This window comes from Struthio camelus, chromosome 1, assembly GCF_040807025.1.
Source record: "Struthio camelus isolate bStrCam1 chromosome 1, bStrCam1.hap1, whole genome shotgun sequence".
In the NCBI taxonomy this organism is placed as follows: Eukaryota; Metazoa; Chordata; class Aves; order Struthioniformes; family Struthionidae; genus Struthio; species Struthio camelus.
This window is the reverse complement of record NC_090942.1, coordinates 188,886,910-188,914,369: the sequence shown is the minus strand read 5'-3', so window position 1 is coordinate 188,914,369 and position 27,460 is coordinate 188,886,910. Positions and strand designations below refer to the sequence as shown.

General features: G+C 37.8%; 2 protein-coding genes across 8 annotated transcripts in view; one reads left to right on the top strand and one right to left on the bottom strand.

The window, feature by feature from the left end:
- Positions 1 to 138: 138 nt before the first annotated feature.
- WBP4 (WW domain binding protein 4) lies at positions 139 to 27,051 on the bottom strand. 7 transcript variants are annotated; one of them, XM_068929715.1, is made up of 10 exons: positions 26,951 to 27,051; positions 20,356 to 20,428; positions 18,809 to 18,871; positions 18,596 to 18,719; positions 17,574 to 17,798; positions 16,593 to 16,648; positions 13,037 to 13,103; positions 10,909 to 11,075; positions 9,787 to 9,989; positions 139 to 6,940 (listed from the first exon to the last, which is right to left on the bottom strand). In XM_068929715.1, coding segments are annotated over exons 1-10 (1,188 nt in total). In that variant the 5' UTR covers positions 26,953 to 27,051; the 3' UTR covers positions 139 to 6,732. The 7 variants fall into 7 exon arrangements, with proteins under 7 accessions (XP_068785816.1, XP_068785817.1, XP_068785823.1 ...); XM_068929716.1 differs by having other exon boundaries at positions 18,998 to 20,428; positions 26,951 to 27,025; XM_068929722.1 differs by lacking the exon at positions 26,951 to 27,051 and adding an exon at positions 26,530 to 26,692.
- The window catches only part of ELF1 (E74 like ETS transcription factor 1), a 92,514-nt gene continuing 92,066 nt past the window's right edge, over positions 27,013 to 27,460 (top strand). The window contains exon 1 of the mRNA XM_068929704.1: positions 27,013 to 27,215. The gene's annotated coding sequence lies outside the window, so the exon portion shown is untranslated. The remainder of the gene's footprint in view (positions 27,216 to 27,460) is intronic.

Sequence of the window (27,460 nt, the reverse complement as noted above, 5' to 3'; positions counted from 1 at the left end):
GAGAACCCAATGAACACTGAGCTCCTAAGAAGTCCTGAAACTTTCCCCCCAGACTTGACTTGAATTCCTGCCTTTAGGATTTACCCAGTGCAACGCAACCTTTCTTATGCAGAAAGTTACTTCTATTTTTGCCTGCTGGCCTGCAGTAATGAAGTACCTATCTATCTCAAATGTTTTTAATCAGATCCATATTTGCTAAATGGATAGACTGTTTCAGGCAAAAGCTTAACAATTCCTTGTAACATACATACAAGGAGCACAGTTTCTGAAAACCATCACCTGGCTTTTCTCTTTGGTTCAGAACTCACAAGTAGAACACGTCTTTTAATGGGTTTAAATACAGAATGGAATTCCTTCACGGAGATGCATCCTCCAGAAATGTTTACTTTATACGAAGAGCTCAGATTCATGTGCTGTGTCTTAATAAAACATAAATGTAATCTCTCTGATCCCACCTCTTCCTTGTATCCATCCTATGTACCTTCACAACTTGCCTCTCAGTACTAGAACAACGTTCCTTTTATAGCTTGGGATTGTTTCCAAATCAGACAGAAGGCAGGCTATAAAATGATATTAAAATCTAATATTATCTAAATAGGTATGACTGTACTTCTTACAGTGCGCTGCTGAATTATATGTACACTTTTTACATATGTACTATTAAACATAAATGAAGAATAAACAGTGAAATTATAGAAAAAATACATAAAAGTTTTATGATAGTGGAAAGATAGATTTTTACCCTCTACATAAGTAGAACAACATCTATATCTTATCTTGATGCTTTAATCATCAACAGAAAGTACACAGGAATGTCTCAGAAATCCTGGAACTATAAATGAATTTATTCACTTGGAGTAGCAAGCTGGTTTTGTTATCATTTAGTTAAAAGGAAGAAATAACCTAATGCTATTAGCAACAAAACATAATTCAGTCTGGCAGAGCTGTTTGCCCAGATCTTACCGTATGTTTTCTATTTCCTTAGTACAGCTGAATAGTTTTATCACTTTCTGTACGAGAAGTTGCCAAATGATCAAGTTGACAATAAAGTTTTTTTTTTTTTTGGAAAAAGAAATGTTATTTAATTAATTATTTACACACATTTTCCACCTTTTAGAGGTGTGCATCTTTAACTCTTAGGTCATCTTTCGTCATCCAGACCAACAAATACGAAGACCACTGAGTAACAACCTGTTATCATCAGAAAGTTCTCTCAGACACATTCTGAATGTTGCTATGCGGTAACCACAACAAACCTTAACTGAATTCTGTTTAAGAATTTAAAAATTAACAATTTTAACCCAGGTCATTTGTTACTCCTAACTGATGCACTGGATAAAGCAATTTCCACTCGCTGCTTAATGCACTACTGGAAGGCACCCAGATACTACCTTGGCGACTGCAAAGTAAAAATATTTCTTTTAACAAGCAATTCCATATTCACATACTTATTTTGGTTTATATTTGCCCCAAGCCCTATTTTATCAGAATATGCTATTCATGCATGAATCTCTCAGGCTGCCCTAAAAACCTTGACTACATGAATAAATAATTGTTTGAATGTAAGCTTTATTCAGTATTTTCATATAAACTCCAAGAGCTGGCAGTATTCCGTAACAGGAACTGAGAATTTGTTGAGGAGAAAACAGCTGCTTAACTTTTCCAACAATACTTATAAATAAAAACAAGTAGTTTTGAACAACTCCATTGTTCTTCACTATTATCTTCAGTTAAACAATCAACTAAAATTCACTGTCTTTAGCAGATGGCCTGCATAAAGTCGTCTGTTGTTTCTTTTAACATTCTCATCGGATATTTCTATGTTTACAAATAAAGCCAAATCTGTGTTTGATGACATTCTCTGGGAATTTTGGGGGGCAAATTCAGCCCTGTTCAGATTACTATTTGCAATATTGTTTTACTTCTTTGTACAGAAACTTCTATTCAAGCTATATCCCAAAACATTTCACAAAGCTAGATTCGTCAGTCACACAGACGGCAAACACAATTTTCTAAGTTAAGTAACAGGTAGAAGATGAGAGGACTCAAGAGGTAGACACAAGAGAGACTGAAAAGCTATAGCTGACGAGACAGAAACAAAGGATTGCAGCAGCAAACAGCAGGGGTTATACAGACCAACAAGGGAAAGGACTTAAGGGCTCTAAATCCTACATCAGGAATAGAATGAAATCTGTTTCAGGAAAGCAAATTATCGAGAAAATCAAAAGAGAATGCCTAGTCAGTTTTGAAATTGCTTGAGTGTTGTTTGAAAATAGGTGAGGTTGTACTTCTTTAGAGCATGAAGCAAACGGGCAGCAGAAGCACCCTGCATAAGCTGGGATCCAGAGACGCAGTGGCCTACACGTCAGAACATGAAGCTTTTGTAAGATCTTAGTAGAGCTGGGGATAAGGTGAAAGTGTATACTAGAAATGCGGCACAACGGTGATGTGTAGATTTGCATATATAGGAATACTGAAGGAAGACAGTTTCAGGAAGATACCAATAATAAGAAAAGTACTGACAAGGGGAGATACTCAACTCAGAAAGCAAATTAAGGAAGTCAAGCAGCATTTGATAACTTTTTACTCCTTTTCTGAGATGCCAAAATGTGCACTGAAATAATATTTTTTTTTCCAGGAGAAAAAAAATGAGAAATTCTTTTATATGTGCACAGGTAGAAAATTTAACTCAGATCCATGTCATGACCAGCCTCCCTCCCAAGTCTGAATATGGGGATTGGATGATCTTGCAGCACAGGTTTTCTCCATGAGGGTCAAACAAAAACAATCTTTCCCAAATTGCAACATATGTATCTCAGTCTGCAGCTTCACTGGTGAAGGGTTAAGGACTGGCTTAGCTCAAGCAGGAACAAGGATGATTTATAACCTGGGTCAAATTGAGTAGGTGGTCTCTGCACAGCTCCTGTCACTATGAATTACATTCCAAATAAAATCATTATTATCTTTAGTATATGCAATATGCTTCTAGATACACCAGCAAGTCTAGGCAGGCCCTAGTGTAAAACACAAAATAGAGAGCCATGCACTGTGAAGCTTTCTCTCTAAACAGACAAGACAGATAAAAGATGGTACAAGGAAATAAAAATGCAAAGCAGTAAAGTGACTTGCTCAGTATCACACAAAAGAAAACATGGGCAAAAATTGCAATGACTTCCTCTCTGCCTCTTTCTCTCTCCTACTATTCGTCTCATAACACTAATAATGTCTTACGACAGCATATAAAACCAAGAAGGATGTAGTCCTCATCCAAGAAGCTTGCAATAAAAGCAGGTAAGCAGACAAAAACTTATTGCATGATGGAAAATGGATTAGACAGAAATCAAAACACTGTTCTCCTAAAACAGTGGAAGAAACACTCCTTTCTCCAACTCCAGTGTAACCTAACAAAAGATCAGAACATAAGGAGCTTAACTACTGTAGCACCTAGCAGATTCCTATAGTAAATTCTGAAGGCACGAGATTTTGCAGAGATAGCATAAAAGGGAGAGTGATCTGTGCAGAACAGATGTCCTGGAACACCAGCATCTGCCTTAATTTTTACACAAGACAATTTTTGTGTATATTAGAGAAAATATTTGATTTAGATATAAAACAAGCAAATAGTACGACAGCATGACACAAAATTAAACAGTGGCTTTGTAAGTATCAAATTTCTGTCAACTGGCCCTTATTGTAGTTTATAATTGATGACCAACAATAAGCTGGTCCCTCTCCAAACTGTTTTTCAGAGTTAATGGGGAGTAAAATGCTGTATTTTTTGTGAAATGCAGGCTTTAGAAGTCACATCAACAAAAGCAAGCATGGGATATTTAACTCAACTTTCCTAGGGGTTAAAAAAGAAAAATATTTGTTCTTTTTTCCTATTGTAAAGGAAATAATTGTTTTGGTTTACCTGTTAAACACAGTACTTTACAAATGCCTTTGGTTCATATTACAACTAGCAGCAGCTCCTCAGAAACCAGTTTTAAAGCAAACTTTTATTTTCAGATGTTTTTAAACATCCGGTTAAGCAATTTAGTTACAGGTACCTTAAATCACTGTCTATAACCACTTCAATGTGTCAAAATATTTTTAAGGAAAGATGCTTGTATTTTGGGACTCTCACTAAAAAAGAAACACTACTTCCCCAGAGGATGTTAAACATAAGCAGAGCCTACCATAAAAAAAAAAAAGGAAGAAAGGTAAAAAGAGAACAAATAAATAATAAAAAACATTCTGTAGCGATCATAAAGAAATGAATATGCTTGAGGCCTGCAGAAACAGAAATGGAATGAGCAGAGCAGTACAAAACACAAGGTCACAGAAAAATTTTTGTTCTTTAAATTAAAGCATGATCAGCTGCTCTCTCAGCAGTGGCAATGGCAAAAGAGCAGAAAGAACTTTAGTTGTATGGGTAAATCACAGGGCACCCGGAGCAGACAGCACAATGCAGTCATGTGAAAGCAAATGTGGTTCTAGGATGTACCAAGAGCTATTTCCAATATGCTAAGGAAGTATTAGTGACATCATGAATGGCCTTAATCTTTTTCGAATACAGAGACTAAGACAAATTCAGATTGGAATAGATGAAAAGTGAAGTGCTGGCAGTGTAACAAAGACCCTGTCACAGAAGGATACTTTATTTGATTCGTACACACACACACACACACACACACACACACACACACACAAAGACAGAATCAAGAGGAAGAAAAGCTACTTTAGCTCAAGGGAAATACTTGTGTCAATTGGAAGTAAATGAGTGTAAACTGGTCACAAACACACGTAGGCTAGAAACTAGAAGCAGGTTTCCAGATGCTAGAGTAACCATGATGTTCAAACAACAGGAAGAACAATATCCCAAAAGCTGTTTTAAGAGAGTGCTTAATAAGATTATGAAAATGATACATGACAGCATCTCTCCAGTAGCAGGGGAGATTTCTGTTCTAGCTTTGCATATGAGGCTTTTGCCTTACTTTAATGCGGAGTAAATACACCTACTCCTTCATCTATGACCGTAAAAACATCTAGTACTCTGCACTTCTAAACGATAAACCAGAGCTAGATATCAAAGAAAACTTTCAAATTTTTCAAATAAAAATCAGAAGAATGTAACTTGGATGGAGAAGCCCAAGAAACACACAGGATTAAATTCAATACTTAATTCTCTGTCTGCACAGAAAGTGTTGCAGAATAAAAAGAAGGGCCTCAGCCTCTTTCGTAATACACGATAAACCAGATTCCCAGTCTTGCACTCTTCCCCCAGCTGACCATTAATGACCATTAATAGTCATTTTCTCATTGATGTTCAAGCTCAGCAGTTACCAAGTGTTTTTTGCTGTAGCTGGCCGCTGAGAAATGTTTTAACTGCACTATTTTTGAGGGAGACTCTCCTGAATAAGGCACTGTTAATGTTAAAATGGAGACATATTTTTGAATGGGTTCATGATTTCAACCTTTATGGCCCATCATTTGATACCCAGAAAAGCAGTAAGTATAGCTGTCTTCTTAGGCAGCCAATGAATCTTTGGTGATGCTAAATGCAGACCATTCCCACCAGATGAAGAAATCAAACCTACCATCCTTAAGAAAATGTTTAAGCATCTACACTTTGAATTTCTAACAGCCAAGCCCTGCACTGCAGCCATCTTGGACAGTTCAGCCATCAGCTTTACCTGTTCATTGTTCCTTCTCATTTCATACGGTACTAAGAACGATGAAGCTTCGACACGCTTAGCTCCTTTCAGCCGTTATGAACAGCCAGCTGACTCTGTCTGCAACTATTCAACGCATCCAGCTTACCAACGGATAAAAAAATCAGCTTCAAAAAGGATGCTGCATGTTATAGTAGGGCTAGACCTTTGGAATACTTTTTCATGGAACTGTCACACAATTGTTTTTTACAGAGAAGGGAGACAAAAATAAATAAAGACCAAAGAAAGGAAACTTAACGTGTAAAAAGAAAGAAAAATTCAAGTAGAGACAACAAAGCAATATACAACAGGAAGACACCACAGAAAAATCTACTCCAGCAGAGGTGGTTCTGGTGCTGTTATTAAAGGTTAAGATTCATGAGGTTTAAATCTTCTGTAGAACTGTAATATATTTATCATGAATATACACAAGTAATTTCTTTCAGAATGTCATTTGAAATGCATGGCACTGATGTGACCAACTCCTTTAAAAACAGCTTTCAAATTATCTGCTTGAAAAGCTGGCACTCCCACCACCTACTGTTTTGCAAGCGATTAGCCAAAGGTTACTAAGCGCAGTATTTCTACTCATTAGCTTGGAAACTACTCCACATAAACAAGCTTGGGGGCTGGTTCTACTTTCCAGTACCTGTCATTGACCCAGTTCTGTGCAAAAGTAAAAGGTCTGTACCATTTTCGCCAAGTTACAGATTACTACATTCTCACATACTTAGAAAAGGAGTAAAAAACCTTACATAATGTATTTAAAACAGCATACACTGAGCAAATGGAACTTAGATAGCATGGTTAAAATAAAAAAAAAAAAGTATTTACAAAACTGCGTAAGTAATATAACACAAGCTTCCATTCCAAAAGCAATCACATCAAAATAAAATTAAAAAATATTACAACTCATATATGTTTAAGAGCTATAAACCCTTAATTTCTAACCAACTTTTTCTTTATAAAAAGCCTGTTTAAAATATCAAACTTTTGATTCTCTCTAGCTTAAACAGAATCTAAAATGATTTGTTAAATATTACTGATCATTTAGTCTTTGTCTCAAGTTTCTAGATTTTCCATTTTCAAATTTTCTCTTTTTAAATGTTGGGACCCCTTCTGACAGGTCTCCAAGGGAGGTGACTGTCTTCTCTTTAAATATCACTTTCGCATCTTCTGGAACTTCTAGCACTGGAGGCGGCATATTGTCACTCTCTGTACTAGGAAGCTCCAGGTCCACTTTTTCACTGTAAGAAGAGAGTGAAAAAAAAGGAGAGCGGGTGTTAATCTACATGGAGAAAACCAACGCTACCAATTGCAGCAAATAACATCCATATTTAATTGTCAAAGCAGCTTCAAAAAACTCCTATGAAAACACATGAGCAGGTTACAAAGTGTTCTAGCCAGTATGACCAGCATGACTAGGATCAAGAGAAAAACATGCACTTTATTTGTTCTGTGTGAACTGGCATACAAAGTAAAAAACTGAGACCACAGTTCTGTACTGTGCTTACAGAATGGTCCAACTACTGATAAAGTAAATTGTCCTATAAAAGCCAACTGCGCTGCACGTTTGTAAATTTAAGAATGTTGAAAGACTGTCATCAGCGAGCAGTTAGCAATATTTCAGTGCCAAAACGCTATTGAGTAGTTTTCCTCAGGTGACCGTCGCAGGTCTGTTATTCAATACTTCAGTTAATGTTCTACATGACAAAATAGAAAGCAGGCTTTCCAAATCAGCCAGCGACCTAAGCTGGGAGAGACAGCTTTGGAGGACAGGATCACAGCTAACACTGATCTTGACAAAGACATTATCAGAAAATTACCAATAAGTTTAAGGGGATCAACAGCAAAATACTGTGATCCACATGAATAACTTGTGACTAACCATAAGATGGAGAACAACTGAACAGTCAGCAGAAAATGATCTGGGAGATCACAAGCCCGTCATGAACCATACCAGCATTACACTACTGCAAAGAAATACACTTATAGGGATATGTTGTACTGCTGGCCAATCCGTACAAGTAATCCTTCTGCACTACTGAGTGTTGGTCTGACGTCAGCAGGTGTATTGTACCCAGTTTCAGGTACTGTTCTTCAAGAAAGTCATGGATAAGCTCAAGCACTCAAACTAGAGCCATGAGAATGACTGCAAGTCAAGAAAATGTGACTGCTGTGGTAGCCCTATAAGGTCAGCCTCCTGGAAGTGGTTAGCACTGTGTCTGGTCTCAATCAAAAGTAAATAGTGAACAACGTCATTTGTCCCTGTTATGTGTGTATGTATATCAAGCCTGTGTACAGACTGATATATAAGGTTCTGTAGCTGAAAGCATTTTTCATTGGACAGTGCATTCCAAATCACTGAAAGGAGAATTTATCAGCTCTGGAGTCAAGGAGTGGTTAACTGGCTCAATATGGGAGATGCAACGTGACCTGATGAAGTGTGACATTTGTATCTCCAATGAAGTATATCGGTGCTTAACTTAGTCTGAAGAGCATCAAAACTGTACCCAGTGAATAATTTAGAACTAAATAAATGCTGCAGAATGTGGTGAGTATGATGGGAGAGGACGATCTCCCTCTCCCAAAGCTAATCTCTTCAGACTCCTGGAGGACACCAAAACAGGAAACTGGCTATAAAAGATAGCATGCTTCAGAAAAAAAGGAGCCACCTCATGCATAGATTATGCAGTAAATATAAAGGTAAATAAAATAACAACTCCTGATCAGATGCACGTCAGGAAAACATCTGCAGCAACTCAGTTAGACACGGGAGACAGACAAGTTCCACATTTAATGCTGGCATAAGTAATTAGATGTGTTGTCTTTCATCTCCTTATTTAAATCTTTTGTAAACACTTGTAACTGTGTTGTCTACTTTGGGTGCTGTAAGAAGTACACCCATCTGCATTTTACCCTAACCTGGCTTGAATTTTCAAGTACCTAAATAACTAGGTATTTCTCATTCAGAAGTTACCTGAATCCAAGTTAAGACTCCAGCACACTGCCTAGTGTACTCAAAAGGACAAAGATGCTGTATGGGCTGGTTTAGGAAAGGAGAAGTGACTTCCAAAGATGTGCGATAACCTAAATCATCATAAATACTGCCTTGATTATGCCAACTCTTTGAAACTCTTGTGGTTTAGGCGTTCCAGAAAGCTTCTCCTACCAGGTTATGAGAGCAGGAGGCACTTATCCAGAGTGACGGCACAAAAAGTTGAAGCAGATTTTTTTTTTAATTTTCTTTCTGCTTAACTTTATTTTGGAGATACAAATTAGGGAGCAAGAGAAACAGGAGTTCAACCAGAAGCCTTCTATTGCAAAGCTGGATGGAAGTTAGACCAAAAAAAATTTGCTGTGATAAAAGGCTATGCCCTTCAGGTGAACAGTTAGAGTTAGTACAGAACCACGAACTGAGAAACAGCTGGAACTTGCTCGGAGTCTAACAAAGCACACTCATTATGTCAACAACTATTGATTCTACTGGGAAGGAATTCAAAGAAATGCTAATACAGCAGGATCAAGATCACGTTTCTGCGGGTCCTAGAAGACTGGCCCCAGCATGGGATAGTCAAGATAAATCTTGGACTCTGTGTAGAGTTAGCCCAACTAACTATTCATCAGAAAGAAACAGAATTTAGCCTAGAAGCTAGAGACCCTGAGAAAGCTGTCTATGCTGTTTCCCAGGCTGGAAGCAGTTGAAGAAGCAGACACAAGAGGCAGCCAAACCCTATCGTTGAAAGAAATCATACTAAGAAACATAAAGTTAGAATAACTACACAGTTAGTGTTTAGCATCTGAAAAAAAATCATGGATGGCAACGATCCATTAACTTAAAAAGGTTTATTTTGTACTCACGGTGCACTTTACACTAAAAATAAAATAGCAACATCATCCTGCATGGAAAGATGTTCCTTAAAATAATCACCTAGGCAAGAATTCTATTTCTGTATTGTATTGTATTGTATCTACAGTCCCTAAAACTGCTATGCTAATTCTGCCAAAAGTCAGAAACAAAAGCTTCAGCTCCTGAAAATAAGGACTGTGGAAATAAATATTATGAGAACATCTATTGTAAACAGATACTTACTCTGAGTCTTCTTCCTCTTTTTTAACTGCTTCCCAGTTTCCATAAGGGTTGGTCTTCTTTGAGGTTTCTTGGGAAACTGAGGTAGCCTCCTCTTTATCATCTGCTTCCTCCTGCTTAACTTCTCGCCATTCACCATAAGGGCTTAACTTTTTAGCTTTGGGAGATTTCTTTTCCTCTGTTTCCTCATTATTATCTCCTTTCCTCTAAAGAGGAAAAAACCCACCTTAAGCAAAAATGCCTAAATAAAAACACAATGTAGCTTTATTTTACATCTTTTATTTATCATTATCTACTATTTACACTTTGTAACTAAAAATAACTTGAAACAATAAATTTCATATTTTAATAACGTCTTAGCATTTTTCTCCTTGAGCTTTCATCACATACAAAGTTGAAAAAAAATTTAAATACTAGAAAATATTAAAGATGGGAAGTCCCCTCCATCTTGGCTGCTGAGAGCAAGAAGTAGCTAATACAAACTTAAAAATAAAGCTTAACATGCTAAAAAAAGAGGTGAAACCTATCACATACAGCTTTTTGCATGCGCACATACACATGTCATTTACAGCTAACAAGTACCTGTTAGTACTTTAGAACGATGCATAGTGAAACAAAAATGCATATTTTAGAATTTATATCTGTCTGTGAGTACATTTTATCTACAACCTTTATCTTAAGTTTCAATTTTGAAGACAAAAATATCTAATTGATACAGTTTTTGTACCGCCAGTGTTTTTTAATTTAACAATCCCGTCCAGACTCCTTGAATGTGACTCTGGGCAGTCACATTTACCAATGAAGGTTAGAAGTCATAATCTCACACTGAAACCCAAATCATTTTGTGGATTATTCGACAGAGATGACAGTGCCCTTTCTCAGACAACATCACACTTTTGGCAAGCTGAAAGATCATACTCTGTATCCTGGAACAGTGCTACTAATGTGCCAAATAATTAAATAAAGATTAATTTTACTATTCAAACAAGTGTGAATTTTTATTTTCAATTGTAAGGCGTAACCTAATTACAATGCGTATAGCATATTGTAAGTGGTAAAAGATAAAGTCATCTTACGCTAGAAAATGAATACTGTGCATAAAATAGACGTGAAGATAGAACTTACCTTGAAATTTATTTCTGGACTTTCCTCTTCACTTCCACTCTCTTCCTTCTCAGAGTCTGTTTCAGATGCTTTGGAATCTGTTTCTGTAAGCTCCCCAGAATGCTTGTCACGCTGACTGCTCTCATTTGAAGATGAAATAAAACCATCAGGTTTCTCCCAGGTGGATACTGTCCAAGACATTTGGATAACCACATTATTTATGTTTTTAATTCTAACCTGTCATTGCTTTGATGACATTATATTCCCATAGCAGTGCTGCTTTATGCAAAAATACAGCAAATAATTTAGCACAAGGCTTTGTTCAGTATGCTTTTTTTTTTTTAAATAAACTTAATCAGAAAGGTAACACCTTATTTCCCAGCAGAGATATTCTCATGACAGCTGACTTCACTTTTGATAAAGTTTGTTGTAATCAGTGCTTAAAAAAGATAACGCTTAGCAAGTTAGAAGACTATGTTTTCATCTCATCCTAAAACAGGACAGATGAATTGCCCTCTGGAGGTGCCTATTTTATTTGATTTGTCCATTGATTACAAAGAAAGCATAAGGTAAGAACCCTAACTGTGAGCCTCTTAAACTCTCAGAACAGATTAACCCCTTCCCTGTGCTACTTAGCTCAGTAGCATTAGGATTCTAGTTCAGGAGCAGTCAAGTAAACAAGGAAATACAAACTTTAATATGAAAAGATCTGAAAATATCTACAGGATATGACTTCGTTTTCCATTAAAAGTAGTATTCTAGAATATACATTGAGATGAAATATTTAAATTTATTCATTTTAAAGTTGACACAATGGTCTTAAAACTGTTGTTAGTTATAATAAGGTAATTTATTAAAAGTTGATATACTTTCATTTTATGTAAGCTTTCAAATGTTATAAAAAAACCTATCTTCCCCATTATTTTATGTATTTCCAAAGATGTCCCTAGCTGAAAATACTTAACAGGTATGCTTCTAAATGTATCTTGGAGAAATAAAGGTGTAAGGTACTGACAGCGAGTGGCTCTGAACTAACAAAACAGTTTGTGAAGGGTACTCTAGATTTTCCTAGGTGTCCCATATAGTCAAAGGAGTAAGCCTTCCAGAGTGTGACTCAGACTAGGAATTTAGCCTAGAGATATCAGTCTCCTAAATTACATGCCTGAGATTAGACACTATAAATATTCTCCCTGGTTAACAATTTATCTTTTCTTCAGAGAATGGGATTAGTGTAACAGAGCTAACAAGCAGTTTTCAAGCATTTCCAAAACACCTACAACTATATACAAATAAGGGATCACTGTTATTAACTTTAAAATCTCCTAAGCCAAAATACTACCAAATACGATGATTTCAAAGACATTCTCTGTGCGTGCCACATGTCCACGAATAACTTTAAAAAGTAATACAACCAAATGCATAAAACATGTCTGAATTTAGAAGGCAACTTTAAAAATAACCAGCAGCTCATTTCCCTTTCAAAAGAACAAATCACAAATGATTTGGTTAGGGAAGCAGCATGCTGAAAAACTGAAACTTTTTTCCTCTATTTTCGGCATCATTAAGAATGTCAATTCACACCCAACAGCAGAAAGAAAATCCGTAGCTGGCATAAAACCACTGACTCTCCAGAGAGGCATTACTGATTTTACATGAGTCAGCCAGATTTGGAGAACAGATGCCTGTTCTGGGGGAGCTGCCACAAAGTTCCTCCCGTAGGAAAAAACAAAAGCGGGGAGGAAAAGAAGTAGAGGGTCTGACTCCTGGACTCCCTTATCAATGCTATTTCAGTGAAAAGATAAAACTGTGGAGATTCTTATTCAATCTTCTATAGCCGTCAAAATAAAATCCTGCTCCTTTTCAATTTTCAAACTAAAATGTTGACATATTTGTAGAAATGAAGAATCCATATTTTACATTTTTAAGTCGAGCTTGTAAAAAACCTATGAAGTACAAGTGCATACATACTGAAAACATAGACAAAAGCCAGCACTGACTCAGGCAAGAAGTATGTTTCAACTAATGTAATGGCTTAAAAATATAAAACTATGAAATAGTGCTAAAACACAGTTCACTCGCCAAACAAAACGCAGAGTTGAAAATCCTTGCTTCTGAAATAGAGCTTAACTGGAAAACAGACTCTCCTCACCTCCTGTTTGCGTGTTATAGTAGTAGGCATGACCATCTTCAGTGACACCTTCTACCCAATCTGCTGCCTGAGAAAGACATACAGATGTTAATTAAAAGGAAGAGTTTTAAAGATCAGTCAAAGCATCACTTGCAGAATATTACAATATTCATCCTTTGAGTACTTTTCGTTCATGGTAGTTTTATTTTTTTAAAGCTTGATTGAAGCTTGGCCCCCTTAAGCTGTTAGAAAATATCCCTTTTGACTCAAATGCAATTGAATACTGACTGCCTAACTTTAAGTATCACAAATACAACACATATACAATTTAACAGTGGATAATTAGCATCAGGTAGTGTAGTTCAGGTTGCCATAGGGTTGAAATTATGATATAGTCCATTATTTTACATGTTTTCGTTTTTCCAAAGTTTTCAAACCTTAAATTGCAATTTCCTTTTTTGTTCCTTGTCCTAAGTAGAGATTGAGGAAAAATTTCTCCAGAAGACAAGGTTTTGAGGGCTACAGAAAACCAATATCAATAAATACTACAAGCAAACAAAAAAATCTGAAATTCATCCTAAAACAGGACTTCACCAAAAATGGTTAAGAATCAAACTCTGGAGGAATGTATACCAATGAATTTGCTTGATCTGGAAAAACCCTGATTTCAACAAAGCATTCATTTTGCCTACTTGTTTAATATGTATATGTGATATTGGGCAGAAGTTGCTGGCATGTCTTTGTGGATGCCTAATTAAAACAGAAATATTTTGCAGAATCATCCACAGTTAGACAATCATACGTTACTGAATCACAAATCTTGAGATATTCCTCAAGGATCTTATTTCACTAACACTTACAGATACAACTATTTCACTGCTCCTTAGGTACTAATACTGCCCACTCTCCTACATAGGGCAGAACTCTGATGCAAGAGAAATATCAGCTTCACCATCCGTTATTTTTGCATTGATTCATGTTTTGCATTAATGTATTAACACATACACACACACACACACATATATAGGTTTCTGCATACACACACCTATGCATTTGCTTAATACTCCAGTAAAACTGTGTTGTCTTTTTAAAACTCAATAAAATCAGAAGTTAAAGTTCTCACATGTGCTCTATAGAAAGTTATTCATAAGCAGAGAAACTATACCAGTCAGTTCAGAGAATGTAAAAGCAAGAACACCTTCAGCGAGAAAGGTTCCTCAAGGTTTTGTTCTCAAAAGTTTGAGATTACTAGTTTCAACAAGAGGAGCAAAAGGAACATTTATTTCACTTAAGTGGAAAGAGGACAAAGGACTATCCTATCGTTTTTGTTAAACTTGGATCCTGAGCATTTCAGCTCTGGTTCTTAGAGGTTTTCAGCAAATATTTGACATTAGGCATGCCAAGCATCCCACTACATAAATGTTAACTGGCATGAAGTCAACCTAACTGAAGTTGTATGTCGTCTTCAGCATGCTCTTTCATTACTGTGTTCTATCTACCTTTTGTGAAGTTTGAGAAGCAAGCTAACGTGCTGTAAAACAAGAAGGAACAGTGACTCTCACTTGAACTACATATTGCAAGCGTGCCCTTTAACGTGCGGACAATGACGGTCCTTGTTAGAGAGCTGGATACTCCCAATACTTTTAGTTCAGCTTAAATGAGGGACCAGTCAAATGCCCCTTTATAGCAATAGTTGAAATAACTAAAGGTACCACTAAGTCAAAGATCAGGGTGAGGGAGGAACAGCAAAACACGGCCATGTGGCATAAGCGAGATATCTGAGCCAGAAGGTGTGTGTTTATGATACCGCTGAGATGACCTAACTTCAAACTGCTGCCAAGAAGGCTGTTCCCTCTCTCTTCCATCTTCTCTCCCCGCACTGGCATTCTTCTGACTCCCCAGTAAGCTAATTCAAGGAACCAAGCCCACAACGCGCTACTCTGAATATCCTCACTTTGTGTGAGCTAGTTCACTATCCAACCACATATGCACCAAGGCCCACAAGTCAGAGGACCACCTCTTTCACTGGAAGACTGCAGTGAGACTGCCTAAATATACTGCAAAGCTGCTCCTTAACTGAAAAGATAAATTTGAAGTACTGGTTAACAAGCTGTGTAAAATCACAAGAGAGAGGAATCAGAAAGCTAGAGTGACATGTGGTTGGGTAGCTCTGATATGAAGTGTGCATTCTCTTGGGAATGAACACTGGCTGGAAAAAAGCCTGCATGTTTGAGATAGACACTGTCCCAACCAGAACTAGAATAAATGCAGCGGACTTTATGTACATTTGTAAATTCATGCAATTGCCTAAAATATATACGTAATTATAACCAGTTTCTCCTATGTAAATAATCTAACACTAAGCAAAGGCTACCTTCTCAGGCTAAGGAAAAACAATATAGAGCTACAAAACGTCAGGCATTCTGAAAATGCCAGACTTTTCTGATCCCTAAGAGCAAATCCAACATTGGTGGACAACACTGACTTTAAATCATACTGTATCTGTGACACCTGTCTTCCAAACGGGGAAAACATAACCTTACTCCCCAAGAATGCTGTGAAAATTATATTTTTAAGATTTTAAAGGACTGAACTTTCAGACTGATAAATATCAGAGGAAAGTCCATTATTAATAACAAACTATTGTGTCTTTGGACTACTCAGCAAGTTTCACTATGCCTTAGAGAAAATAAAGTAAAATGCTAAAAGGTTGCTTGTACGTAGGTTTCATGAAGGAACCTACAGAAAACACAAGTTATCACATAACTGTATCCTAAAGTAACCACAGAAGAAAACAGGCACTCTTAATTTTTTGGGGTATTTGACAATTCAATCTCAATGTTTTTCAAACAGCGTTGGAGGTGCATTATAATATAACATAACACAAATACATATGAGTGCACTACTTCACACGTATAAGAAGCAACTATTCTTCAGTGAAGACTGGTCAAGCAGGAAAATTTTCTTGTTTTAAGTGTTAGGAATTTCTACATCACTGCAGTGCAGAAGAAACTCATGAACTGTAGTCTAGATCTGATGTCTCATCAATGCTCATATTCCATCAATTTACTCTAAAAGGAGAGGCTGACGTGATAATGCCAGCATGACAATAAGACCTGCATAACAGAAAGTCCATGAGAAACTTTGTTCTGAGCAGCCAATGGCTGAGAGATTAGAATTACATGGTGAAAGGGGGAAGAAAAAGATAAAGAGAGTATCAGCTATTTCAAATGTGTAATATTTAATTTTTTAAAATTACATTTTATTCACAAAAGGCTGAACAGAATTTATTCAAAGCTTCCCAAAAGCTTTCAATTTTATGGGATGAAGAATTGAAAAAGTATATTCTGCAAAAACACAACCATCACTATCACTTCTTTTCCCTTGATAAATGAAATAGTTGTAATAAAGATTCATATAATAAAATTTCAGTTTTAATCAACTATATCATAAATCATTCTATATATTCCAATTATGTTATATTGAGTTTACTAAGAGTGAACAGACTTGCAAAGTGCTTAGCTTATTTCTGATAAGTGGTTAAAAGAACAAAGAAAAAATAATAGCATTTGATTACCGTCTTAGAGTTTTGAGAGCTGTCCTGGAATCCTCTAGGTTTCTCCCACTGTGATTCTTAAAAAAAAAAAAAAATATATATATATATATATATATATATATATATTTCATCCATTGTTTACTTCTGTCCATTTTTAATGTTTTAATGTTGTTTAGAAAAACAGATCCAAAGGATATGACACAGATGCCTGTGCACATACAAAACAGTAATATGGATGTGTTTAATCAGAAAATAAATCATCCTTGATCAAACCATGGTATTTTTTTAACTCCCATGGGGCAATAAACCAAAATGTCAAAGTTACAGGTGGCTTTACTGGGAATAATCACTTGCCAGTCTCTATCAGATTATGGCTGATACACAGATACTGCAGTTTTGGTATAAGAAAGTTTTTTTTTTTTTTTTTTTTAATGGTAGCCTAGGCCAGAAGAAACTAAGCATACGAGATTTTTACCTTTTGGAAATTATACTGTATGAGGAAAGACTAAGGCAATCACTAATGTCAGTTCTTAAATTCATAAGAAATAGTTTACTATATTCACATCTAATAATAACAGAAGATTTCTTTTACGCTTTAAATAGATTGTAACATGCTTCTCAACAGAAGCAAGTCAGATAAATCCTGTAAAGGTGGAAAAAAAATTATGCCCAAGTAACTGACCATTTTATGTCATATTCCCAGTAAGAAAGGTTCTGTGGAAAGAACACACCTATCTTTTCTATATTTAACCTTTGAGAGGCTAAAAATTTCCAGAAACATCTATTACCGAGTTCTCCCATTAACTTACTAATAAAAAGCAAAAGCAGTCTTAAGTTCTGGATGCCTATGTCTTCAATGTTTAATATGAAAACCCCAGCTAATTTTTAACATTTTAATTATCAATCTACAACTGATACAGTAGAAGAGTAAAGAAATGCAGGTAGTCTCTTCTCATTTATACGCAAGAATTATGTCTGCATTTGCTTCTCACTAGTTTTTACCTCCTGTGGTTGTGTTGTAGTAGTATGTGTAGCCCTCAGGAGAAAATCCTTGTACCCACTCCTTCGTTTCAAGTTTTGGTGGCCTTGAGGTACCTTGAGGTGTCTCTTGAGGTGTCTTTTTTTTTTTTTCCTTCTTTTCCTTCTTTTCCTTCTTTTCTTTCTTTCCTTTAATTTCCACTGTGTTACTCTGTGTTTTACTCTGCGTCGAACTGGGACCTACATCATCTTAAAGAAAATGATACTCCTCTTTAAAAAAAAATTAATAATCTAAACTTATTATACTAGTAAATAAATTATACTAGTCACTCTTGTAAAACAGCAATAACAAGCAGGAAATTTTGCTCTTAGGAGTGTTTTCACTCATGGCATCACACACACAGCAGGTAAATTGAAAAAGATATTAAAAGAACCTTGCATTTTAGTAATACTATAGCCCTGTGAGAAAGTCCAAATATCAAAAGACGAGTAACACGAAGAAAAAAAACACAAGGACTCGCGAATTCTCAGTAACAAAAAGAAGGAAAAGAAAAGAGTTATGAAGAAGATGGCTTTCCCAAGAACTTGAAACTATGAACTTTTTCTTTAAAGGGTATGTCTTCACACTGACAGAACAAAGGTACTTGCTGAACAGCAAGCTGAGTAGGAGATTCAAAGCTCTGCTGTTTGATAGCGGTGAGGTCCAAGCTCTCCTATTTGATAAGAACTTTGATTCCACTAGCAGAAGCGAAACATACAATTAACTAAAGGAAGCTGCAGTGCTGATTGCAAGTACAAACTACAGAGTATTTTTTCCTATCATTGTTTAATTTTCTGCTCCAAATTGGACTGTTCCATACAGAGGACACAGTAGCTAAAAACATTCTGTGCTGCAATTTCCACCACTGGCAAACTGAAGGATCCTTTTTTTTTTTTTAAATGAGCAAACACAGTCTTATGTTACTAAAACCTAATTTAAGAAAAAATATTCCTATTCAATATTCTTTCAATTCTGTCTTTAATCCTTTGGCAGCTATATGAACTACCTGGCTTAACTCCAAGCCTTTTCAAATCCTCTTGATATGCTTTCATTGCAGCTTCCTCCATTGCTGCAAATTCTTTTGACATGTTTTCTTCTTCTTTTGCTTTTTCCAAGCTCTTCTTTTTAATCTACAAAACAACAACAAAATCAAAAAAAGATTGAACAAATCTGACAAAGAAAGAGATAAGTATTTGTGAAAACAAGATGTTTGAGTTACCTCACTAATTCTTTTTGTCACATTTTCTTTATGATTCTTTCCTCTTTCATGAAATTCAATGCTCTTCAAAACAAGAAAAATAAAATACATATGATACAATTTTAATCAGTTAGTTTTAGTTAGGTAAAATTTAGTTAAACTAAACTTAGTTGAACAGGCCTAAATGTAACGTGTTTTGAAAATACTTACAGGAAACACCATAGCTATAAAATGTTTGCTCAGGACAAATTGAGGAACACTATGAAAAATTCAAAATCGAAATTATGAAAAAGCAGCAACACTCTGAAATGGTATTACAAAATTTCACGTTCTGTATCTATGAGATTTAAGTTTTTTATAATTAGAAACAAGCAGCAGGGAGTCTGGGTATCCTCTCCTTGCTATTCTTCTAAGTATCTTGTACGTGTCATCAAGTATATTGCTTTTCTCATTTTCCTGAAAGCTTTCAAAAAACATGCAATTTATTTAACATTCAAATATTAGTTATGGTTCTTAATTAGATCATGCTATGCTCCACAAAGAGCCCTGAACTTAAACTAGTCTGCAGGTCCATAAAATCTGAGACAGAGGGCAGAAAAAGGAAAATGAGAGAGTTAGGTAACTAAGAACAACAAACAGGACAGTGTGCAAGCCAAAAGCTGCCAGAAAGACTGGAATCAGTAGAAACCGGAAGGAGTTCAGAAGCGCTACAGGTACAACAGCTGAAGTTCTAATAGGGGTCACACAACAAACATGGAGCTAATCTAGGTGCCTAAACCTGACCTAGTGACCCTGGAATTTCTTTGCAGAGATAGACTTCCAGACGATGATTCATCTCATTCAAAGATAGGGTTATAGGTTACCCAAATCCCCCTCCTACTGTACATTTCTCTTCATTGACTACAGAAAGAGACCTAAAGTGACTAACTTACACTTGTGCTTCTGAACTGTACGTATCTAACTGTAAACAAGACAAAGCTCAGCCCTATAAGTACTCTTGGCATCAAGTCAGGAGTGTAAAGCCTACTTCTGAGTTAGAAGCTGCTGGTTCTTGTAGTAGGCAAAGTAGACACACCTTTCTATAACCCAGTAACAAAGTAACAACACCACATTACTTTCTCTGGGCTACCTGAAATGAAAGAAACTTCCTTTCCAAGCCTGGAGCACTAGCTGTACCAGGCCTACCTATAAACAGCACATATGCCAGGTTTTGCTTTCTGTTTGCACACTAAGGCTAGAAACAGGCCATGCATATCTTTTAAAGGCTGTGGATAGACAACATTTCGAGATAGATCAAATGCTAGGTTATATAACCATTTAGAAAAAGCAGGATCAGATATTTGAGTTCTTATCTTTTACTGTCAAAGGGAATAGCATAGACCATCGCGCGTGCAGATACCTGTTTCTCACTTAACATGCTTTAAATATCACAGGTAAGTATTACAAAGACATTTTGAAACAATACATTCCATGCATCAATAGACTAGTATCAAAAGTGATTTTAAAAGCTTGCAATTCAAATTCCTCGTATCTCAGAATCATTAATGTAATACGGCAGATCATCCTACAGGTCTGTTGTCTGCTATCCAGCACTTGCAGTAATCGCAGAATTTTTTTGGCTGAGATTTCCAGTAATCCGCCCTGGAAAAGAAAGAAAAAAAAAAGATGTGTTATCTGAAACAACATGAAACCCAAAGGTTTTTACATATACAGCCCCAGAAACTAAACCTATTCTTGTTTCGGTGAGCCTTTGCTAAGAGTTTCTTACAAACTATGGGGAGCGAGCAAGAGTAGCTGTATTAACTAGTGTTCCATACAGCACAGCTCATTGGTAACACTTTGCCCAACTGATCCCTAAAGACTACAACATTTTCTACTATGGAAATGGTGCTAGAAGAACCAACAATAGAAGCCAAAGATTAACAAGCTGCACTAAATACCTTTATTAAAGACAGAATTGTCAGAAATGTGCAACTTGTTATTTTTTATAACAAGGCATACAATAAATGTTTTTAACTGTAAAACTTCTGATTTAATGTCAAAGCCCACTTTATATTCTGTACACAGTGAACTCAGCAACAGAAAGGTGTAGTTTTGGACAATGTGAGCTAATGGAAGGGGTCCTGGAGCAGATTCCGACCTGCGGGGTCACAGACAAAACAGCAAAGGGTTTAAAAGTTTCAGTGTAAAAAAAAAGGAGTATTTTTGAACCATGCAGTTTAGATAAGAACTTGCATATGTGTGAGGAAACACGAGGGAACTCTGTAGAGCTCAGAAGTTAATACATAAAAGTCCTTAATAAAACAAACAACCCCTCCAACAACTAGATAAAAGCTGCTTCTTCATCAACAACCTTTCAAATGCCAGATGAGGCTCTCACACGAACAGAAATAAATTCCATTTCTTGCTGACTTGCAGAAATAGATGTAATGCTTCAGTTCAACAGAAAACATTCCGGCAGTAAGCTTTTATGTTTTTAAATTAAGAGAAAAAGAATGTGGAGCCAACAAGAAAACAAAAACAACTTAAGAGAACACTTGAAACACCAGAAACATTAAAAAAAGACAAAAAAAGAACTCTGCTTTCCATCTGAAGATCAATGCACAAAGTTCAAGGAAAATAGTTCCTGACATATTTATTCAACAAAAACAAAGCCTTCTCCATGCACAAAATAGTATCCCTAAACCTTATGGTATGTACAAGCTGGTCTTTCGTAACAGAAACAGACCTGACTGATACAATACTTAAAATTGAAGCAAAAATATCAAAACCAGCCCTCCTACCAAGGCTTAGTGTAAAATACAATTTCTAAGAAGCTATTACAACTTAAAATTGTAAATCTGAAGAACACACTGCAAAAAATGCAGCTACTTGTATGCGATACTGCGTTAGCAACATGCTGCTTTTCAGGCAATTTTCTGGAAATCTAGAAAGAAGCAGCTGGGCTTCCCCCTGATTTAAACAGAAATCCGCTCATCCCTAAATGGTGTACTTTAAAACTGGGTGATTACTTAGTCACACATTTAATTAAAAGGCTTTTGGGATTTATATTCCTAAATGCACTCAGGCCAAAGCCCAGGAAATCTAACACTCTGGCTTGAAAACTGAGCGGGTGGGAGGGAGATTCTCACAGAGCTCAGAAATACCTCTAGGCCCTTTCCCTTATTTGAGCTACAGCTCCTAAATTGTCTCTAAATCCTTTGCCATCATTTAAGATAAATTTCCAGCTAAAACTTGGATTAACTTCCCTAAGGTACAGGACCAGTTCTGACAGAAAACATACAGCTTGCAAAATAACCTCAATGTGTTTCAGAGGTGCAAGAACATTTGTGCGTTTCCAAGCATAACCTAATAGCACTCCTTCTCTTGGAGAGCATCAAGCTTAAGTGCTAGAATTAAGACTGTACAGTTACACTTACCAAAAGTCAAGACATGAGAGTTAGGCCCCTCATATTAGAGAAATCGTGCTGGTGAATCTGAGGCCATATGCAGGGCTTAAGTATGAAACCTTGGCCTTTAAGTTAAAAGCCTTTTGTCTTCATCTGCTATTATTTGTGACAGACATATGAGCTGACTCCATGACGTTAATTATAAAATAAATGTAAAAAATACTCAGTGCTGTAAACCTGGAATTATCCTGAGAACCTTAAATTTTGCATTTCGTGATTAAAAAGAGTTAATTGCATAAATTATGGTTCCAATTTTGAGACTTACGAGCATGCAGAGTATTATAATGCTGAGTAGTTCTCTTAGAGATTTTCCAGTTCACTTCATATCACTCAAAGAAAGAGCAAGCTCATCTGAAATATCCACTCAGTAACATCTGCCGCTGTAACAACGATGGAGCCTGCAAAGCACTAGCAGTGTTGCAATGGGAGTAAACGAAAGAGGGGTGTTTCGGAAAGGGAGCAGCAACTGAAGCAAGATCCCACTTCAGTAGAATTCCACAAGATTTCACAGGCCCTGCCTACAAGCCCGAAAGTTAAGCCAGCTTTATGACAACGTTTAGGTATGCAATTTTTTTATTAATCTATCAAACACAGGCTCATGAGTAGATGCAGTTAAAGTGGCATAAAGCTGGCTTATACTTGTATAATTGCGTACAAACAGGGGAATCCTATTTTTTTTATAGAAGTCACTGTAGTCAAAACAGTAGAGTTTTTAAGAATACTTATCTTCCGTCCGCACTTACATCACTAAAGTTAAGGCTGACGCTTGACTTCAGCTTTATGTTACAACTGGTCCAGTCTGCTGAGGACCAGAAAGTTGACTGTCCGGCCATCACCATTACAACCATCTTTCTTCATTTCACTAAAGTGAAGTGAAAAAGCAGTCCACATAAAGCTGAACGCATGGTTTTTACACATTTGCAGGACTGCGACACATGCACCGTATACATTTATTCAGGTGAGGCCATTCAAACAGGAATGCGGGCATTGTGATGAGATAAATTTCAAGAGGTGCGCAAGCTTTACCGTGAAGCTCTTCCTCCCAGAAAGATTTCTGACAAAACGTCAGTTTGGAGCCCAACCTACCAGAACTAGCGGAGCAAGTGAACTTGGCAAGTTGCTACTGGGACTACAGGGAACAGAGTGGTGCCAATACAGATGGGTACGGGACAACTTTTGGAAAAACAGCCATAAACTTTCAGCTAAAGTTGGAAATTCTGTACTAACTAGCAAAAAAAACTGTGTCTTCTGAAGAACAGGGATTTTATTTCAACTTCTAATGGTCAAACCACCCAAGGGAGAATTTGCCAGTTCAATTCAGAGGCATAAGGGAGATAGGGTGGATGGGGTACAGGGAGTGAACATAAAACTGGTTTATTGGAGCTCTAACAAAATGGCTAACTCCTTGCAGCAAACAGCTGTATAGTGCAAATAGCTTCAAAGTTAAAAATATTTTTAGATTTTTGAAGTTCATTTAAGACATTGGGGGAGTGAGAACATAGGGAAGAACAAATACCATCTCTGTATTAACAGCTCCACATTCATTATTTGCAGCACTGAAACTGAAATATTTTTACTTTGCCTAATTCCTTCCCTGAGCCATTAGAATCAACCTATGTTAAAATGGTAAGAATATGGACTGCACACTCCTAATACCTGTGGGCCACATGTTTGGGAGAACACAAAGAAGTTCTGTCAACAATATGCAGAAAGTAACTTGAAGAACATTCCAGCAGTACTCGAGTCCTGCGTCCCAGAACTCTCACTTCAGATCTTCCTGCCAACGTGCATGTTTCTTCTCTTAAAAACTTATAGTATTATTAATGTTTTAACAGATGGTGCAATCAGCCTTCCTATATAGCGAAGCTTTAACCAACTCTTAACAACGAATCTACCTTCAGTTGATATAGCTTTGCCAAACTTTATTTTTGAAGTCAGCTGAGAGTTTTGGGTCCTACCCCACATTGGCTGAAATTTATTTATATTTATATATATATGTATATATTTATATATATATAAAAGTGTGTGTGTGCGTGCACGTGCATAAATTTTATATATATATATATATATATAAATAAACACACAAACACCTATAAAAATAAAATAAATAAAACTGATTCAGGTGGTTCTGAAGACAGGAAAAAAGCAACTTTGCCATGCCAACAAAATCGGGAAGCATTTGCTTTGAACGGATCTGTTTTAAAACACCAGGCTTGAAATTTGGCAGGGATGCCGGGGGCTTTATATCAGTGATATATCTGTCCAAATTATGTGCCTTTAGCAGAAAAAAAATATATCACACACATGCTCAGCAGTCATCTTTGATTTTAATATCTGCAAAGACTTTCCATACAGTTAATATCACCAAGCCTTCTACAGGTTTGAGCACTGAGCAGCCTGCGCACGCATTGTTCTCTTGAAAAGAGGTTTCGGCAATATATAGATCCAGGTTCTTGACTACACAAGGAAATTAATTCAGATAGGCTATTGTGGGATAAATTAACAGCCACTCAACAGGACACGTTGCTATTCAGGAACGCTAACAAATTTTATTTGAGAACACTGTGTACTTCTAAAGCAAAATAATAATATTGTGTTTAAAAAAAAAAAAAATCACATATTTCACAGTAGAGCCTCCACATGGGATGGGGAGGCGTTCCAGAACAGCTAATTCTAATACAATTATCCCAGTGTATTTTCTGTATTGGCAAGCCCTAAGGATGATAAACTAAAATCAGCAGCGAAGGAAGCCAAAAGGGAAAATGAGGAAAAGGTCCTCTTGTACTATGAACAGGACGCAGTGCAATGACCCTAATGACCCACGCTCCCTAAGACTTCACAGCAACTCTTCATTCTTAGTGCACTTTAATCTTATCCTAAAAACTCATTCTTGATTTTTCTTTCATTTTGTTTAAGAAAAAACAAAGTATATCTACAAATAAGGATTCAAGAAAAATGAAGCCCTGATGCACCTACTTACTACACAAGACCATCCTCCTAGCCAACATAACCTTAGTTCACTGGCCCTCTAATCATCAAATGCACTTGTACGCTTGGGCTCCTAATGTGGAGTAGCACTGGATGAGAATTTTATCTTAATGAAACAGGACAGTTCTGTGAAGGGTTTAGCTCTTCTGGTCATCAAGTTGATTATACGTTTTGGCATTCCTTCAGTAAATGGCAATTTACAATCCAAACAGCTGCTTCTTTTTATTGCTGCATTACCCCCCTCAAAATAACATACAATACAAGTCATAATCCTACAAGACAATCTCAGCAGACAGTGGAATTTACATAAGCTGCTTGATCTGACTCTGTATTGGTGCTGAAGATCATTTGCATGGATCTGCTTTGCCAGATCCCTTTTCTAAATTTTAAGTTACCTATGTTTACGTGAAATGGAGCATCGTGAACATTTGTAACAACGTACAACAATGCACAACAATATTAGGGCAGAAAGACTTTTGTATGCATGGAGCTCCAATAGGACTCATCTCGCCTAACTTTAGTTGTCTAAAAGATTAGACACCTAGCTGTCTAAGTTCTCTCATGTTAATGGAGGGAGACAATCCAATGGCTCCAAAGGGCCATTCTTCCCATCCTAAAATAAACATCTAAGAAATAAGAAATGAATTGAACTCTATAGGTGCGTGCTTCTTCGTCATACAAGGAGCCTAAAGTGAAAAGTCTTAGCTAACCTCCAGAAGTTAGGTATCTAAAGTCAGGGATATCTACTGAGAGCAGAGGTCTGCTGCTGTAGATCCAGGTGAAGGATACAAGCTACAGCAGGAAGACTATGATAAGGATTAGAAGAAAAAGGCAAAACCCGTAACATAAATTGCGTCAAGAAAGTGTTCAACTATAATTTTAGCAATAACTATAGTTAAGAACACAACCGTATGCAGTATGAGCCTGCAAGATATGGCTCACAAACTTAACCATTGCTTTCCCACAAAAAGATCGGTAAACACATTTCTGATAAACTTCAGTTTTTTTTAAAGCACAGAAGTTAGGAAATCTTGAAAAATAATGGAAATGAGTGAATGCGATTCATCTGACATTCTCATTTAATGAAAACCAAAGCTTAGATTTTGAACTCCGCTCCCACCCCAAAACCCCTATTAACACAGGCTTCACAGTTATTTTACACACCTAAAATAGCGACATATAGCAGAACTGAGAAAGAATGGTTTCCTTGCTATGATTTACCCATAACTAGAGGTACCAAAAGGAAGCCTTGCTTTAAAGGGGAAGGGGGGTAGAAAGCTGTAAAGACTCGTTCGCAATGCTCACCACCCCAACGCTGCAGCACAAGAAGCAGAAATGAAGTCCCTCGCAAGCAGAGAGCGAAGCTACTCGGCGTGTTTGGGAGAGATAAGGGTCAGAAAACGCAGGCAAAAACAAACAACGGGGCGGAGGAGATGGGGTAAGAGGCGGACCGAAGCGAGAAGGAAATAATCTGCAAGGTTGGGGTGGGAGGGTCGCTGGCTGCAGCTGGAACACAAGTGCCACTGCGGCTGCCCAAGGCCTGCGGGGCACCGGGGGTCCGGCCTGGCCCGGCCCGGCCCGGCCGCCAGCCCGCGACCCCCAGGCCCACGTGCCGGACCACGGCCCTGCCCGTCCCCCATGTCCCCAGGGCTCCTGGGAAGGGGACTGGCCGCCGTGCGTGGAGAGTGACCGGCGCTGCGCGCTCCCCCGCGGCCCCGGCACTCACATCGCCGCGGCCTCAACAACACCAACGCCGCCGCCGCTCCCCTCCGATCGCCGCCAGCCGTTGGGCGGGCCACAGGCGGGGGCGGTGCGGCGCGCGCGCGCGCGCGGCTACGGGAGCCGGGAGAGCACAATCCGCGCTCTACTTCCCCCGCCCTTCCCCACTTCGCCGTCCCTCCTCCTCCTCCTCCTCCCTCTCCCTCCCCCCGCCCCCGGGAGAGGCGAGCGCTCCGCGGGGAGCCGCTCAGCGAGGGAGCCGCCGCGGCTCGGTGAGTGGCTCCCGCACGCGCCACAGGTTGCGGCTCGCGCAGCCCCGCGCCGCGTCCCCCCTCCCCCCAACCCTGAGGGGCCGCCTCAGAACTTTGGGCAGGAGCGCGCCTCCGCCGGTGCCCCGCTCCCGCGGTGGCCTCCCGGGGGGCTGCGGGTTCGAGTCCCGCTGCGGGCCGGCCGCGGGACACTGTTACTCCTCGATGGGAGACGGGAGGCGCGCCGGGGTGGGAGCGAGGTGGAGGGG

Bases quoted from the DNA above. Each gene is read 5' to 3' on its own strand.
- WBP4 (XM_068929715.1), bottom strand. The intron at 13,104-16,592 runs GTAATCAAATGC...TGTCTTTCTCAG, and splicing joins GCTCTCAAAACTCTAAGACG to GCAGCAGATTGGGTAGAAGG. The intron at 6,941-9,786 runs GTAAGTATCTGT...CTCTTCTTACAG, and splicing joins AAAGAGGAAGAAGACTCAGA to TGAAAAAGTGGACCTGGAGC.